This window comes from Corapipo altera, unplaced genomic scaffold (genome assembly GCF_003945725.1).
Source record: "Corapipo altera isolate COAL_440 unplaced genomic scaffold, ASM394572v1 359, whole genome shotgun sequence".
In the NCBI taxonomy this organism is placed as follows: domain Eukaryota; kingdom Metazoa; phylum Chordata; class Aves; order Passeriformes; family Pipridae; genus Corapipo; species Corapipo altera.
Window position 1 is genome coordinate 2,798,904 of NW_020884948.1, and position 18,383 is coordinate 2,817,286.

The 18,383-nt window shown below is 42.6% G+C and overlaps 1 protein-coding gene across 5 annotated transcripts in view; it reads right to left on the minus strand.

The window, feature by feature from the left end:
- NFATC1 (nuclear factor of activated T cells 1) overlaps positions 1–18,383 on the minus strand; it is a 128,710-nt gene that overhangs the window by 81,848 nt on the left and 28,479 nt on the right. For all 5 annotated transcript variants that reach the window (XM_027662755.1, XM_027662753.1, XM_027662758.1 and 2 more), the window contains one exon: positions 9,809–9,968. In XM_027662755.1, coding sequence (XP_027518556.1) covers positions 9,809–9,968 — 160 coding nt within the window. The remainder of the gene's footprint in view (positions 1–9,808; positions 9,969–18,383) is intronic.

Genomic DNA, 18,383 nt, shown 5'->3' on the forward strand with positions numbered 1-18,383 from the left:
TTGTAGCCAAGTAACCTGAGTGACAATACACTGCACAATTAATTGCCAGTTAATCAACGTATTCTTACTTGGTAGAAAACTTAAGCGCCTATTCAACATTTAATCCCACTTTAAGTGGTCTGTTTCTCTGAAGATCGCTTTGCTCAATCTCTTACATTTTTTCTCCCTTACATTACAAGAATGGGACCAGCAATATTTTTACATGAGTAGGATTGCAAGTGGCAAGGGAGCAGTTCTCTTTCTGGTGAGAACTATTGGTTTTCTCCAGGATTCACATTTGGTTCTAACACCATGTTATCAGTGCCCCAAAGAGCATAACTCATTGAGGAGGACTCCAATGTCTCCAGCTCCCCAAAACGTACCCATGCTGTGCCTGCAAGTGTTTACTGCTTTGAACAGGGCTGCATTTGAAACCTACGCAGCAGACTTTTAAATCCCAATGTACATAACGTCTGCAGGCAAACCAAAAGCAGGAGTTCCTCCACTTTATTGGGTACTGAAACATTAAAAACAGGTGTTCAAAAACTGTATTACAAATCTGTCTGTAACCTATATTATTTTTACCACGTGCAAGTAAATTGATCACTAGCATGTTTAAACTGTTTCAGTGAAAATAGGCAACTCCTGCTAAATTATTTCTTGAACATGTGGAGGGAGGAGAAAGTTTATGTGATTTCACTGCACTAACAGTCTGCAACAAATTTTACTTATGTGTATGTACATAGCAGATGCTGTAATGGATCATCTCCCTTTCACGGCACGTATCAAAGAAGATCTTGAGCTATTCTTCACAAGGAAAGAAATTATAAACTCTGCTCATAATGAAAGCTGCAACATACTTCAAGAGAGCAACTGAGTAATTTGACATCTTATTTTCCACTGATTCAGCCTGTTAGCTGAAATAATGACTAATTAAAATGGAAAATCTATATTATAACCACACATACTGACATTCCAGATCACAAGGTATGTTACAGATGTAATTTTTTACTCATCTTGAATATAAAAATTAGAAAATATAAAACCAGAAATTCCAATGGAGTTAGGTTGGTGTGAAAGGGATATGAAATTTGAACTGGCCCCCAGTATGTCTTCATACAGAATGCAGGCAATATAATTTTCATGATATATGTTTTATGTAATTCAGAGTACCAAGAAAAAAAAAACCCTTTGCCCTGAGATATTACTTTTAGAAATAGAGGACAGATGTCTAGTTGCTAAAGCAGACTTGTAAAAAATTAATCACCTGCCTCATGCAGGTTAGCAGTATTTGGCAGGTAGGTTAGCCCAGCTTATAATGAAGCATCTGGCTTCTGGTAAAGCTGCATTTTAATTTTAACTGTGTTTCATTTCAGCTTTTGGGCACATGTGCAGTAATCTGACAAGTCTGGAGAAGATTTGCTGGTTGGTAACTTTGGTGTAGGTCTTCTCAACTGCAACTAAAACTAAGTCAAGTGACAACTGTGGTTCACGCCCACACCAAAGCCCCACATATCACCTGAAGCTCCCATTTTAAACCCAGTCGTCAACATCTTACCCACCCATGCTCTTATTTTCTTAAAAACAGCTAAACTAAGAGTCAGCAAACCCCTAAGCATGTGCTTGAATTAAGCAGGCTAAGCTGTCTGACTTCAGGAGTGCCCCAATACTTCTTTGAATGTCATTTGGTTTGAGACTGGGTTTTCAGGTTGGTGGTCTTTTTGTTTGTTTTGGTCTGGTTTGTTTGTTTCTGTTTTGTTTGTTTTTTGTTGTTGGTTTGTTTGGGTTTTTTTAACTGAGGTCTGGTAATTTGAGGCAAGCAAAAGATCAACCCATGTTGTATTTTTCCTTAGAAAAGTGGGTACCCATTTCTAGCACTACTGGTATCCTCTTTTGGCCAACCAGAAGCATCTGCAGCTTCTTCTCTGCCTTCTGATCCTGTGACTCTCATAATTTCTAGGTGTTCCCCCTGATGCATGCATTTTCAGTGTAGGGGTGCTTCTACCATGAATTTACTGGGAATCCCCATCAACACCACCCCTACCACCATCGATTGTCACCATCACTATGCATTTTTTAACATGAATAGCTCAGGCATTGGAAAAATGTTTCCAAAAGACAAAGATGCATTAGAGCACAAATTATGCAATTGCCAGTTTTGGGGTTTTACACGATGACCACATTTTAAGCTTTCAAATGTGCCCAAACCCTCAAAAATGTCACTGGCTGATGTTTTTTTCTCTTCTTGTACCACTTAAGCTGAACTGTTTCTTTCTAATACTTTTTCTAAAAAGAAATATACAAGACAACAGATCATACTACTGGCTCCTGAGCTCTACAGATGTTGACAGAGGAAAGGAACTGGGAATATTTAGCTCCAAAAGCACATTCATAGCAGACTCCCTAGCAGTATCACAAGCGCCTTTTGCCAGGCTGCTGTGGCTTCTGCAGGTATTTTCCTAGTACACCACTGCAAAGAAATCACCTATTTCAGCTGCTGAGTATATTAATTTTTTTGTTTCCATCTTCATTGAATACCACCCAATGACAGATACTGATCAGGCCTATAGACACACTTAAACTCTATTCAGGTATGTAGAAAAAACAAGGCAAGGGGAATTCTTATCTTGATTGGGACCTGCTTGATCACTTGTGGGAAAGGGGAATGGCAACTTCTAGAAAGAAAATTCAGAAACAAGCAGAGCAAGAGACACCACATCTACAACTTTTAGCAGGAGTAATGCAATATTAAGCACAAAGCAAAAAGGATGGAAGGGGCAAAAAAAAGCATCGCACTCAAACAGTCAAGGATGAGTCCTGATTCCTCCCCAGAGAGCAGCAATACACATTTTGGAGGTATACTTCCAAAATAATGATGAATTGCCCTTTTAGACAAAGAAAAACTCTGCAGAATAAACTGTCCACAATGCAAGCAGTTCACCAAGTAAAAGGAGGCATCATGAGACCTCAGAAAAAGTAAACGAGGAATCAGAGAACACTACTAAAGACTGTTCTTTTTTGACCTTGCACAGACTTCCATCACGTTGTTTCTAGACACTCAGGGTGCGTATGCTGCTGGTAACCAAAACCAACCTCGCAAAAGAAGCATAAAGGATGGCTCTGTGAGCAGTGCTGGAGATAAAGATGACTTCACTGCTTCCTCCCTAACCTAGAAGGTCTTTGCCTAATCAACCGCCAACAGAGGACAGCTAGAAGATACCCCACACAGCAAGAGCAATGCCACTGACTCCCTTGTCTCAAAGAACAAGGAAGAAAGTAAACCTGGAGGGGCCAAGAAAGAGGAAAGTCAAGAGCTGTTATATCATACCCTTTCACAACGGAGTGGAGACAGAACCAGTGGAGGAACGCTTTCCATCTCCTCCTCCCTCAAGGCCATCACCGACTCCTGCTTTGCCTGCAGCCAGTGAGTCCAAACTGAAGGCAATCCTAGGGCTAAAGCCTTCAGGCTGGAAAGCCAGATTGAATATCTCAGCCTCCTAACAGCCGGGATATGTACTGCAATGTCCATCATACTGAGCGTGGGCGAGGTATCATTTTTAACAGCAGAGAGCAGAGCTGATGGAAACTTCGTTTTTCATTTGGAAAGGGCTGTTGCACCAAACAGAAGAAGCCTGTTCCCAGGATGGCTCATAAATCAGAGCTGAAGTTGCATTTTCAGGGTCATGAAATCTTTTCTGCCTGACAGCAGCACACTTTCCAGGATGGCTCCCTTCTGGACTTACCCCTCCTCGGGGAGGCCATAAGCTAATGATACAGTTGTGCTTGTGGAGCTACTCTGTGGGACCAACTTCACACAAAACACCAAAAAAGAGAAACTCCCCTCTTCCCAAAATATGCTCTCCTAACAAAAAAAAAAAAAAAGTGATGAAAAGCTTTCAATGTGCATTCTTCCATTTGCTGGATTTATAGAAGCAATAGCAGCCTTAAAACATCTGCCAAATCATTGTACTTTTCAGTTTTGATTATGTGTCTGCTAGTTTGAGGTTTAGCTTTAACTATACAGATGCAAGAAGTGAGAAAGCCATTCAGGTTAGATTTATTCTTAAGAAGTACCGGCTGTCTAAAACAAGGCTATAAGGTGTAGGCTCCCTGTCTGGTTTGTTGTCTGATTGCATGGCTTTGTGCTATTACTTGCAACCTGGCTAACAGGTGCTTGCCAATGTCTTTATAGGCCCACCATAAGAAAGGATTATATTTTCATCTGAACAAAAGGGTGATGCTGCCTTCTAAAAAGAAGTTAAGAACAGCACAGAGAGGAAGTCCACTGTGGCATGACAAGTTGAATCACTGCTTACTAACAAGAACATGCCCCGTACTCTGCTCTGATAGACTCGGAGAGGGAAGGGGAAAGCAGCAAACATGATTTTTTTCCACATCCACTCTTCTTGGTTAGGTGTCAGATGGCCATGAGCTGGACCCACGAGGGACTGTTTTTTCCTTCCCCTTGACTCACCCAGCAATGGTGGCAGCTCTTTTGCTTAAAACAAACTTGCAGCACTGGGAGACCCCTACCAAGAAAAGCATGTATGCACACAACGCACGTATATGAGAAGTCCCTTACAATATACTAAAAACGTAACCATGGGGTCACTCTGCAGCATCACAGCATTGCTGCAAAGGACTTGCCCATATCTGTCTGGAAAAGCCTTCCTCTGGGCCTCCTTATACCTTCATCTTCTTCCTGTCATCAATGGTGAACACTTCTTTCCAGTCTTTAGCTCTACAATTTCTCTCTTCTTCTCATCTTGTCTTCTGGTTATTGCACAACCCTCTTACCTCATGCTGTTAAGCATTAGTGAAACTGGGTGCATGAGAAGTTCTGAATCAGACTGTGATGCCCTCTGAAGTTACAGTGCTTTAATGGATGAGGCTTTCTATTCCCTGAGGGGTTTGCAAAAGGTATTCATTGCTCATGGGTCTGAAAACGAAAGGACTGACTGATATCTGCAGTGGCCAGCATCTGGACCAGGACCTTGAGCTTGTTATCCAACAGCAAAAAAACCAACTGATCCATGAGAAGCAAACAATAACGTGCTCCATGTGTTACTGAGGTGCACAAACAGCTCAGGGGCATGTTAGTGCCTAATTTGGTGATGTGGAGATGTACAAAAAATACCAGGGCAACAATTGCTTTAGAGAGGAGTCTGACACTTGTTAGTCATAAGGGGATTTAAAAATCCCAACATACGCCTCAAGGCCTTTGAAAATCAGGCCCAAAGTGCCTACTTGAGATCTTGTCAAAAAATGACACAGATGACTCTTGCAAACAAATCTCCTGGCACAGACAACATTCTCACTATGTAAATCAGCAGACAAATTGTTGTGTTTTGCCTGTACAGTGAGGGAGTTCAGACTATTCAGCTGTTAACAGGCTCAGATCAAATTTCGTATTGGAGCACAGGAGCCATACACAACCTTTACCACCTCACTGCAAAGTGATACAGTGAAAGGCAAGGCAGCATCCACTCTATCTTCAATGTTAACTTAATTTTCAAAGAGGAAAACAAATTCTGGATAGTATTGGTTACCTAGATAAAAAAGGACAACCCCTGCAACTCCTTTTCTTCCCTTCTTCTAACCAATTTATCTATGACAAGAGCAATCTTAAGGAGAATTCCTGGCATATTTTGTGTCAAAAAACTTAATAATAACCATGGCCTTTGAAAGTGCTTACTAGGCTGCTCTGTGCATTTGAATATTTTCTTTCACCATTGAGTACAATCTCCTATGGGAGTACATCATACCCTTTAATTAAACATTCCTGAGTATTTGGATTTTATCTCACAGATACACCGCACCCTGCTTGTAAAAATTCCATCTCAGGCAGTCAAAGTGCTTGACTTACTCCAAAGATGAGTTATTAATTAGAATATCTACAGACCATATATTTATAATCTGGTGCCATCCCTCCCCAGGGAGCCCAAAATTTATCTGCTGTATTACTTACCTGCAGCTGAAACAGAGCCATCACTGCCTGGAATGCAATCCCCATCTTGTGTAACTCCTTACCACCACTCTCAAAATGAAGAATGGGAGATAGGTCCAAACAGAGGACATTTTTAAGATGTTCTGGATGTAACCCCCTTGAATTAAGCTCACCTTGCTTAAAATACGGCTGTAGCCATCTAATGGTGTGGGTTTCCTAAGGCCCCTATTCACTTCATCTTGCTTCATTCAAAAAAATCCTCCCTCTACCCATGAACTCTTGTGAAGGGAGAGGTGCCACCAGGATGCATACTGGCAGGATTTCACTCCCTAAAGTGGTCCCAGATTTAAGCCTCACCTGACACAGCCTGCAGCTTCACAATGTCTGATGCCAGCTAGGGCACCATCCCTGTTTTGACTCAGAGATGGGAGTACTCTTGTCTGAAATCACCAAAGGCAACGGCAACTCGCAAAATACTTCCCTGAGCCAAGGGATGAGAAAGTCAGTGCCAGCCGTGAGCTCACCAGCACCGCTCCCCAGCACCACTTGCTTGCCAATCTTCTGAGGCATTTTTAGCTCACTAGGTGCGCCGGCTCATCCCACTCTCCAAACGTTTAGCAATCGGGAACAGCGATAGCTTGGAGCTGCCATGGCAGCCAAACACCCAAACAGGCAAAGGTGAAATGTGAGAGAGGAATATTGCATTACGGGGCTCGTGAGCCTTCACAGGCAACTTGAAGCTCTGCAAACCATATCATTCCTAAGTGCAGAAGGGAGGGTGCAGCCATTCCACAGAAGGAAATCCACAAGAAATCCTGCTGGCACGAAATATGCCTGGGAGATGGCTCGCAAGAGCTTCCACTGAGCAAGTCCTATGAAGACAATGCAGAGATGATAAGGAGCAAGTGGGGCCTTCCAGCACTGTGTTAGGACAAGATTCTGCTGCCACAGGCAGCCACCAGCACCCTCCAGGCTTGCCATGCTCAGGTTGGGGAGACAAAGGTAATCTCATACACCGGTGGCATTCCACACAGTGCCAGGTCTTCAGCTTTACATGTGGCCCTCTCCAGCTCCACAGAAAAGTCACCAGCCTGGAGGAGCCAGTAGAGCAAAGGAAAAAATTGGTCTCCAACCCTGAGCCTCATGTCACACCCACACCCACACCCACAAGAGACTCCTGCCCTCCTACACCACCACTCTCCTCATCCAGCACATTTCCCTCAGAAAACTTTGATCCTTAGACATTCCATCTCCCACAAGAAGAGAAGAGATGGAGCAGCAGCAAGGAAGCTAATGGTGCCCGGAAAAAACCAGATAAACACGCTCTGGCTGCAGAGAGCAACCTCCTGGAAGTTTCCCTTGGGAACCATACCATAAACAGCAAATTCTTTTTGGATTTACTTCTCCTCTGCCTTAGCATGCCCTACAGATTTGTGGAGGTATTAGTGTGAGAACATCTCCTGGTTTGGGAAGCAAGATGCCAGCAAGAGAGGGTTTGAAGAGAAAAAGAGAGAAAAGAGAAAGACCTCTTCCACATTCTCTTCTTGTTGAAGATAAAGGGAAAGAGCTTTATAACACACACAGCAGAATTAAAGCCAGTTTCCCCAAAGTACCAACATAAGAAAGACTGTCCACATGGCAAAAAAAATATAACACAAAAGGGTAGTGCAAGAGGCCAGAGCAGTTTTATGAGAGGTTTCCCTGAGCTAACACAATGGAAAACACCAGAAATATTAGAGGGGAAAGCTTGATGCAAAATCTCACACCTGAAGACACTCAGATTCTGTTTGAGCTTACCTCTGGGTCTGAACTTCAAAAACTTAAGCTCCTTTCTGTATAACACAGGGGGATGAATCAAACCCAACACAAACAGCCACTACATCTGGAAATATGTTGATTCAGAGATGCATTTTACAAGTTTTGTCAGTCACTAATTTATCAGAAGTTAGTCCCTAGATTTCCTCCTCCTACATTTATTTATACACACTTTTGTTTTTCAGGTACTTCTTTATTTATAAGTACTTACTATTTCTCTTCTAAAAATTATTTATAAGTACTTCCTCTCTTTTTGGAAGTACTTTTAATACCTCAATCCATCTTTGGTCTAAGTCAGAAGCTTTTATGTATTTCCTCAGATAACTGGCCATGACGGTAACGTCAGCATGGAGCAGCTTTTTCTGGCCCCCTTTATGTTTCTGTTCTTTCTGGAGAAAAGGATGTCCAAGTCATAATAAAAAGACTGAAAAATACACTAATCCTTATTAAACCAGTAGAGCAAATTGACAGGGCTAGGACTGTCTGCTTCCTCCCCGCTCCCTTCATGCCCTTCCATAGCTTCCTCTCCTCTTTTCTGACACTTGTTTATGCTTGGAAGCAGTATGCTCACTCCTGACAGACGAGGACAGGGAATGAGAGGAGAAATGTCTGGACACATTTAGTCCAATTAAATGCTGGCATCACATTCAGTCTTTCCAAAAAGCACATCAGAAACTTTAAACGCCAGGTTGGCCATTGCAAATTGATTGCCTCTCCATTTGCATTTCCTTGCATGAAGCCACAAACAGAGTAGGCATTAATTGTCATCACGCATGTCTGCCACAAGCCCCTCTTTAATATCGTTGACAAATGCTCTGCTAAAACCTTTCAACTTCCAGCAGACGACTTCCATAATCCTATGTCACTGACGAGTTCTGGCAGAGCTGAAGAGTGAACTGTGTTTGCTGCTGACAACTCTCCTCACTTTCCTTTTCCAGCTGCCACAGCAGCACACACATTCTGCAGCAGCATTCTCTGACCAGTGTCATCTCAGCCTCCCATCCTTCCTTCTAATGATGTGTTTCCTAACAAGCTTTTACACCAAATAAGCAAACATGCACGAGCCCTGCACGTGTAGTCCGTACATCATCTTGAGCCGTCTGGGCTTTCAACAAGCCATTGCTCCTACAAGAAGGCTTGTGGCACAGACCCAAGCAGTGTGAGCACGGTGGCAGTGCCCTGGCACCCATGGATCCTGTGATGTCTGGGCAGTGACAAAACCTGGGCTCTGCTGCACAGAGGGTCACAACCCTGACAGACAACACTGGAAGTTTAACTGCTGGGTGAGAAAGCAGCAGCTGAAGAGGGACAGGCACTCTGTCCCACACTCTCCCACTACTTTTTCTTTTTTTGTTTTAAACAACTAAATCTTGTTTTTCCCACTCATGAGCAAAGTCCTTTAAAAAATGAATTGGACTAGTCATATAAATGAATTAAAGGTCAGTTTAGAGTGTTATTAAATTAAATGCTTTATACACAGTAACCAAAGAGCTTGATACAATTCATAAGACTAGATTCAGACCTCAGATGCTTTCCAGAGCAGCTGGAAGGGGTTTAGGAACTGAACAGAACAAACTTTAAGCGCCTCCCTTTGCTCAGAACTCACTGCAACATCCAAACCAGTGACATACTTCTACACCACTGCTACAGCTCTGCACTCCAACATGTGTTCACAGTTCTGATTAGATCCAACTGCAAGTTAAGGACTAAATGTACCGAGGCACATCCCCAGCTGATCTCAGTATAAACTGTGTGTCTGGAATCTGACTGCACAGATAGGTTTGTGGTCACTGCTTGCCAGCTGAACACTCACTGAGTCCTACACAGACAGAGTAGCAATCCTCTTGCTCTGTATTCACATTGCTAAGAGCAGGTGGATGCTCTTGCCTTGTTTTTACCAAAGGCTTGGTCCACCCAGTTTAAAATACGCTCTAAGGCACACTCGTGTGCAGTAATCTTTGAGGACAGGAAAAATCTCCCATCGCTTTTTGGTTTTAGAGAAGAAAGGGTGTTCACCACAGAGCACTGAGATAAATGACCTGTGCTGCTCATTACACAATTTGATACCTGCACAATAGGGTGGCCCCCTGCAGATGCCTTCACAGCCCCTCGACTGCCTTCCGTCTCGTAATGGGCTCGGTGGTGGGATTTCGGCTGCACTTCAATACGTAGTTCATAAGGTCCTGAGTGAGATGGCAGCTGCCAATCAAGGGCAGGGAGGGATGGGCTAAAATGGAAAGGAAAATGGATTAAAAATTAACATCAAGGGCACTAGCACAAACCACAAGCATCCAGCACTATTACTTTAGAGACCGTGTTTCACAGTTCATCCTTCACCATATTACATTTAAAATTTCATCAATAAGGATAATGCCATGACATAAGTAATTTAGAAGGTAATAATTATTTTATGAAGATTTATGGGTCAAGCATATCTGATGGTCCAGATGGTATCTGATGGAAAACCAAAATGGAAAAATGGAAAAATTTTAAGACACAGCTTACAAATATCTTATTTTATTTATTGACTCTTGAACCAAAAGAAGAAAGGTAGGCAGAAAAACACAGATGAATTTTAGGAAGAGGTTTTCTGCTGTGAAAGTGAATGCCAAACCAGCCTGTCATTTAACAAATCTAATGGATTTCAACAAATCTGTTCAGTTTACACAGGGCGGAAAGAAGAAAAAAAGCCATTTCCCTGCTTCCTTCCCAACACAAAACACATCCTAGAGCCTCAAAGCAAAGCTGATCTCTTTGGGGTTAATGCACTGCAGGGGAGCAAGCTCTGAAGTCAGAACTTGCTTATGAATCCTGATGGTGATGTTCAAGTCTGAAGAAAATGCAGCTCACTCTTCTGGCTCTGTATTGACTCTGCAATTAACTAAAATACTAAGGACTCATTACCATCACAAAAGCAAGCAGGCCCAAGAGCATGTGATGGTGGGAAGTGTCATTCTTAGAAATCCTCTTCCAGGATAAAACCACACTTGAAAACAGCCAGGAGACCCTTAAGAAATGCCAAGTTGATGCTTTGGGTTGAAAGAAAAGAAACAAAAAAGCACCGTAGAAACAGTAGGCCTGAGACAAACTTATTAATGTTAAAATAGAAGCAGAAAGCTTCACAATTAAATCACTAATTTCATGTCAACTCTGTGTTCTTTTCTTTGTTGAATTCTCTTCACTGGGTGTCCTTCAAAAGCCTTTACGAGCAGTTAAACGGCACAAGCGCAACATACTACCCTGCCCTCTTACATTAAACTTTATTATTTCTCCCATCAGCACAGAGAAGGTGACTAGCAAGCAGAAAATCATGGTCCTCAACCCTCTGTAGGCTCCCTGCCACCCCAAGAGGACTTGTCCCAACGCAGCACACAGGTGAGGAAGCTGAAGGGCTTATTAGCTCTCCCCAGCCTGGGAGAAGGCTGGACACTGGGGATTTACTGGTCTCTCGCCTCACTGCTATAGCTGGGGTGCAAGGACAGTCTGAGCTGTGTGAATCACAGCTGAAACAAGCTCCCTGAGAGGGAAAGGATGCACAAGAGCTTCCACACTGGATGCATATATACAAGCACATGTTCAGCTAGAGACTGAATACTCCATGTTACCATCCCAGCGATCCACACTTCAGTGCACTTATGACTTCTCAGGCATTACAGCTCTCACATTCCCCAGGGCACCCCTGTTGTCTCCCATGGCAGGACAGGGACTTAGACCACTAGCACCAGAATTTTTTCTGCTTTGCCTTTTAAGTTTTTTGAGGTACTTATCCAGCCCTGTATCACCAGCATATTTAACCTTGCACCCACTAGTGCACATGTGCCTATGCACTTATAAGACTTCAGGTGGTGCTAAGTTGCTCTATGTTATCTTTCCTCATCGCTTATAAATCTGAGCTATGTGACTTGCAGGCCTATGAACACACGCTACACACATTACAGGGGTCAGCTGCAGCTGCCAAGTCCCAGCCCTGGGAGAGGACCACAACCATCTTGCTCCCTGGGCACCCCCTGCAACCCCAGGACAGTTTGCTGACAAGTTGCAGGCCCCAAATTCCCACCTCTTCTGCTCTCCAGCCCTCAGGACATGCAGCCTAATAACAGAGGAAGAGAGAAGAAAGCAACCACATAGCTCCCAGCTCTGCCTAAATGGGAGTTCATCCAAAAGAAAGACATTGCCTCTGTGCAGGCCTCCACCTGCCATGAACATCTGGATACAGCAGAAGCCAGCTGGTCACTCTCTCACAGTGGCAAGATCTTGCCAGGGACAAACCCTGAATTTGGCTACCACCCCTCCACACATGGGAATCCCAGCCTCGGCTACAGGCAGGATGCTATACCTTCTTAGTTCCCGTGCAAACCTTTCCCCCAAAATGGCCAAGACCCACCTTGAGGGTGACAGGAAGCTCTTCTGCTACTAGATACTTATATAAAGAGCAAAGGAATAGCAAAAAATTACAGACAATTGGCCATGGTATGTAGCCACCACTCTTTGCCCAGCACTTTAGGTACGTATACTTCAGTCTGAAAAAATCTCAAAAAAAATTCTGGATAAACCATATTTGACTAATGATAAATGACAAAGAGCAGAGCAAAACAGCTGTGTCTCTCCTGGTGATGATCAGCACACATTTTTAAACAGATTTTTCTGGTTTTAAGTAAATTCTCACTTGATGGATCTTCTTTTTTCTGAGGACACAACGTCTATCAGATTAGAAACTTTTAGCACTTAATTAAAAAGGACAACTTTGACTGGCAGCATGTAGCTCTCCAGTGAAGAGCATTGGGTTTCTTTTAAGATACATGGAAGCAAGCATTAGTTTCATAATTAAATACAGCTCTTAAAAAAAAGAACAAAAGAAAAAATCACAAAAAACCCTCCTTTCAAATCAGCACCTGAAAATGTCAGTATAATTAAGTTGTAAAAGTCATGTTTTCAAGTAAAGCCTGAAAATAAAAATACAGTTTATTGTTAGTCTGAAACCTACCATCAAAATTCCAAAATGCTACCTGTCCGATTATAAATTGACAATTAATGGGAGTTTTCCTGATAAAGGAAGCAGAGTGATGCATTTACCAGTGTCACAGACTAGGGCTGTCAGAACTATTTCCTATGTTAGGTTATCTTCATCATGCACTTAATTTCCTGCAGCTAAATGTGGTTAAAGGAAAAAGCCACCAAGCAAATGGTGCAGTGGTAAAATCAAATCTGGTTGCTGCAAATAAGCATTATCAATTTGAAAAGGCCCAAACTACCTCATCTAGCTGGCATCACATGGGGGAGAGAAGAGCTCCTCCACAGGAGTCACGAAGAGGAATAAAAGGTCTTCACACAGCCTTCCTATCAAATATACATCAGTGTATTTCCCTCAGGTTGCATTTTCTATCAGCTGAAAATATGTCCCATTCCTTTCTATGCCCTAATAAATTTCACTTTAGTCCTTCTAAATGCTGTAATGAGGTATAGTTGCTTCACGGTAGGTCACAAAACCTCATGCTAGGCTGTAGAAAACTGGCTCAATATAAGTCTGTGCTACATAAATCAGATTAAAAACCAGATGAATAGTGATTTATTTTGCATACACCAGATACACAATATGATTAAATCAAAAACAGATTATCCAGTCTGGCTGACTTCTGCCTTTAGTAGAAAGATTTATCAAGTTACCAAAAAAAAAAAAAAAAAAAGAAAAAAAAGATACTGAGCAGCACACTGAATATAGACAGAGAGGAAACAAAGCCAAAAACTTATGCTAAACTTTGAAGAGGGGTTTAAGCTCCATTTTCACATGACTGCTATGCATTTGGGAATTAAATTACCATTACACTTTCTAAGCCACTAGATGTCCAAGGTTGCTTGAAATAGAGATTTGTAAACATTTTTGTCCCAAACTAAGCTGCTGTGCAGAGGAGGCATCAGAACAACTGCCAGCCTCACACTGGGACTAATCCTGCTCCTCGCCCAAGTGCCACAGCACGGAGCCATCTACCCCAGACAGCTGTCTGACAGTGGCATAAGCCTGGGAGAGGAGGATGGTAAGTCTCTTTCAGCATTTAAACTAAAGCAAGTGACTTAGAAGGAATGTGGCTGAGACTGGGTGCCCTACGCTAAACTTATTTTTTCTGAGAAAGAGTTTTCCTTTAGAAACAAAAACACAAACTAGAGAAACCATAGGGCTGCTGAAAGTTTTACCAGGCTACTAGCTTGAATCTGTTCCAACTGTGCACCAAATGCAAATATGGTTACCATTTATTATTCATTACCCGGGTCTCACGTCGAAGTGCGTGCCTGTGAAAGATCTCTGTGTGTGATTTTGAAAGAGTAAGAAAACAACAATGATGGTTACGTGTCCATCAACTTGACTGTGGTCAGAATAATACACCTGCTTTATATTTCACCTATATGAATTAACATGGGTAGATTTTGCTCTCTCCTTTTTTGCATTTCCTGTCTGACAATTGAGCAATCTGGCTGCGAGTTGTTAAAATAGATACTCGGTTGTATTTTGCTGGCATGTGGAGCAAGTAGCTCCTCCATGAGGTGCATGCGTTGCACTGGAATTCCTCAGGCTGAAGTCTGAAAATATGAGTCGTTGTTGTCATACTCCCAAACAATACTTCACACTACTGTCCTAAAAATTCACACTCAGAGATTGATTTGCATAGGAAGTTTTGCATTTGTTGTCCTAGAGAAAGAAAAAGGAACTATAGCTGTGGGAATGGAGATAACAAGTGGCTGGCATTGCATGTCTGCTCATTCCGAATTTAGAATCACAAGGTGCTAAAATGAGTTGGTGAAGGAGGCCATTAATAAGATGCTCACATGGGTGTTTGAATGAACTGAAAAACAGTCAGGAGAAAGCGTGGGGAGGATTAAATCAAACAAACAAACAAAAATATATCAGTTTACTGAGACAGGCTTCCGAGTAGTCTTCAGCCTTATGGTACAGCAACAAAATGTAACTGAAATCTACTGCTACATGGTGGCAAACCAAACTTGTTGAAGCATCCAAATATCCCCATCCAACAGGAATATAGCAGGAAAGAGAAAAACGTTAGAGGCATTTCGGGCTCTTCCCTGTCCACTCCCAGCCCTGGCCCCTCAATTAACACTAACGAGTCCCAGGAGATGGTCACCACCACACAAGTCTCCACTTCACTGAGTCTTGCCCAGACAGCCCTGCCTTTGCTTTGTCTGAGGAACTTCCTCTCACTTGCCATAAACACGCAAGTTCGTGATAAATGCACAGGTCAGCAAATCCGGTGCTGCTACACCGGTGACTATCTCATCTTAAGATTGCTTTTTTCCACCTTCAGAAACTCCCAGCTTCTTGTGAAACTTAACTTCTCCCAAGTAAAGTTGTCCTCTATCTCATGATCTGGAACAAAACATCTACCAAAAAAAAAAAAAAAAAAAGGCAAAATCAAAAGCATCTGAAAGGTCCACAAACCAAAAGAAAGAACTAAAAGGTCTGCAACATTTTAAAATCATGGTTTGTAAGGAAACCATATGGTTTGGGTCTCAATTTTTGCTTGTTTCAGCTTAATACTGTCACAGTCCCAAAAGTGGAATGCAAAAATACACAAAAAAATGAACAAGCCCATTGATGCAGACAGAGTTAAATGTGCTTTTGCAACCTGCAGACAGGTATCCAGCCATACATTCTCTAGGTGCAAACTTCTGTCTCCATTTGTAAAATTACACGACCATGCGTCTGTGAGGACAAGAACATACATGTATATTTTTGAGGTTGAAAAAGAGACTGCAGCTAAAGAAAATGCAGCTTTCGACGGTTAAAAAAAATAAACTGCTCAAGAAAATACAGTAGAGAGCTTTTATAAGCCACCTGTCTATTCCTGGAAGCTTCTTTTGGTGTGGTAGACCTCATATGTGCCATACGCCCAACCAACAAACACAACCATTTCTGTTCCCCTTCCCCCTGAAAAACAGTACATTTAGTGCAAACTGAAGTGTTAAAGACCAACACACTTCTTGGATTAATCTGACGACACTTGAAATAACTACAGTGCATTACTTTTCAATGAGTAAGAAACTGCCTCCAGAAAATTTCAGGTTGTGTTTTGTCAAATACAACAGGTGATGAAGAGGTCACGTGAAATGCGTAAGATACTCAGAAACACGGCACTTTGGTGAGTGCCTATACTCTCTGTTGTGATATAGGGTGATTTAGGACCTGATAATGAGTGGGCAAAGAATAAACAAATAGGATTTTAGTTTGGAAATAGTCACTAACAGTGCCCCCCTAGCCACGGGCAGAAGTCCAGTCCTATACTCCATTTTGAGTTTGAAATTTTTGTCCATGAGAGATTCTGTATTACATAGCACTGAGGATTGATGAAAAAATTGTGCAGAAGGAACATCACTGAGACAGCAAGGGCTGGAGAAACACAGAGCATCACCTGTTCACACAATAACTGCCTGGTAGAGTGCTTCGTTTAAATCTATTTGCTACGTTAACTCTAAGAGACGGAAACTTCTTACATTCAAGTGAGACAGCACAATGTATAAACACTGGAACAGAGAAAGGCCTTGGAGATAAAAGCTACAAAAAAATTTCAAAAAGACCATCTCTTGACTCTCTACATCATGATTTACCTCCAGGATTTTTTGAGGCAGATTGGTATATTCAGGTAACTCATTTTAGTCTAGAAAAGGTACAATTCTCATCACTACCTCAGGGTTTGTTGCAAAGCCTTTTCTGAAATCTCTGCTTGGTCTCTAAGTATTTTCTACATCCCAGGATTTGGTGTGAAGCCCTGGGCTGCAACCAATGGACCGTGGGCAAATCCCCAGCAGCCCTGGGTTTACCTGTGCAGTTTCTGTCTTGGCTGCAAGGTCAGCCTCTACCCTCCCATCCTGTCTTGTGTTCCTGTGAACATGTGCGCCAAGTCCCATGCAGGTATGTTTATAGTTTTTGAGGGGGATGTGTGAGCCCAAATCTGAACCAAAGAGCCCACAGCCTGGGGACTGGGCTGAGCATCCAAGCTCACAGTCCTTGCAAGAAACTAAAGAAAGTACAAAACAAATAAAGGCTCTATTTCTGTTAAGGCACACATTATTGTACTCTCATTATATGCTCTTACTATTGCCCTGCTCCAGGACCCGAAAAGCCTAAAACAGAGTGAACTTCGACTATGACAAATTAAAAACATCATCAATTTTAGAAACAATACCAAAAAGCAGTTTCCCTTTTAAACTGGTGCCCACCATAAAACCCTGGGAAAGGAGACAGCACCTGGGCCGATGGTCTGCCTGAGCCTGCTCCCTTCTGCCCCCAAAGATGGGAATGCATGAGAGGGAGGGAAAGGCGTCAGTGATTTTCCAAGGCATGCTGGCTTTTGATGAAAACTGTACCACACATTCAGGAAGAGACAGAGGAGGTAATCAAACCTGGTTATCTCAAAATCATTATGACCGGGTAGATTTTGGAGCCCGAGTTGTTTGCTGGAATCCACCCCTTCAGCCCTCGTGTTTGAAATAGAACAGATGTGTAACATAACAGGAAAAAAATCCAGCTCTGTTGTGACAAATTCTTAACCAATTTTTTGGAAAGATTTAAAATAACAGTTTCTGTTGCGTAGGCTGTGATCCTGTTGACGCCCGTGTTCAGTTGCCCAGCACTTTCACATACATAAAATGAGAGGTATTTTTGGTGGAAGGAAGCACAGCCAGTGTATCTGATTGGTAAAATAACTTAAAATCACATTTCAACAGTAACTTCCAACTGCCCTAGAGCACAAGTTAATGAGATCACATGGAAACATATTGCGAACCAGGAAACATATTTTATACAAGACCAAAACAGTGGAAAAAAACCGTTAAATACACAACATAGTGGGGCTTCGTTTTGTACACTTCACCTTTCTTGTTTGTGTTAGCGCACAGGCACACCGGGTGCCTCCTGACGGCCTATGGCCACTCACTGGAACGGAAAGATAAAAGCCTGTTTGGGAAAACTGTCCTATTCCTGCCCTTGAAGTCATCGGCAAAAAGCTGCTCCCAATGCAGCAGCCAACGGCCGGTCTTTCTGATGAACGTGGGCTACTTGGTACGGCAGTGGGAGAAAATAAAAGGGTTTTTTTAAGTAGGTGAGAAGGCTCTGAAGAATTTGCCTGGTGTTAAAAGTCTCCATCTCTGCTCTGAAAAGCAGTGAGTGCCTAACCAGATCCAAAGGAGTTGCTGCATTTCCCAGCACTGAAGTGAGACGGGATCTTGAAAGGACCTTGGGAAATGCAGAAAGGAGGAAGAAGGAGAACGAAGAGGAAGGGGAATGTACTGTAACACAAAAGGCCACAGACTGTTCCACCTCAGTTTTGGGAGATGGCACAATGCAGAGAGGTGCTGGCTTGTGAAAAGTGAGACTGACAAGTTTGAGAGCCAGGGAATGCATTGCTAATTAAAACATTTCAGCTATGTGCTCACTGCTTTCATTTTGAGAAAGGCAGCTTTGCTGTCAAAAGCAAGAAGCCGGGTGCGCTTGGGGAGGAAGAGGAAAGGTGACCATCACCACCAGGGACTGGGAACAGCCTGCAAACCTTTGGAAAGCCTAACTATTTTCCGACACCACATGCTTCTGCATATACAGCCTTCAGAAGACTCCAAAATAAAGCCTGTAATTGAGACA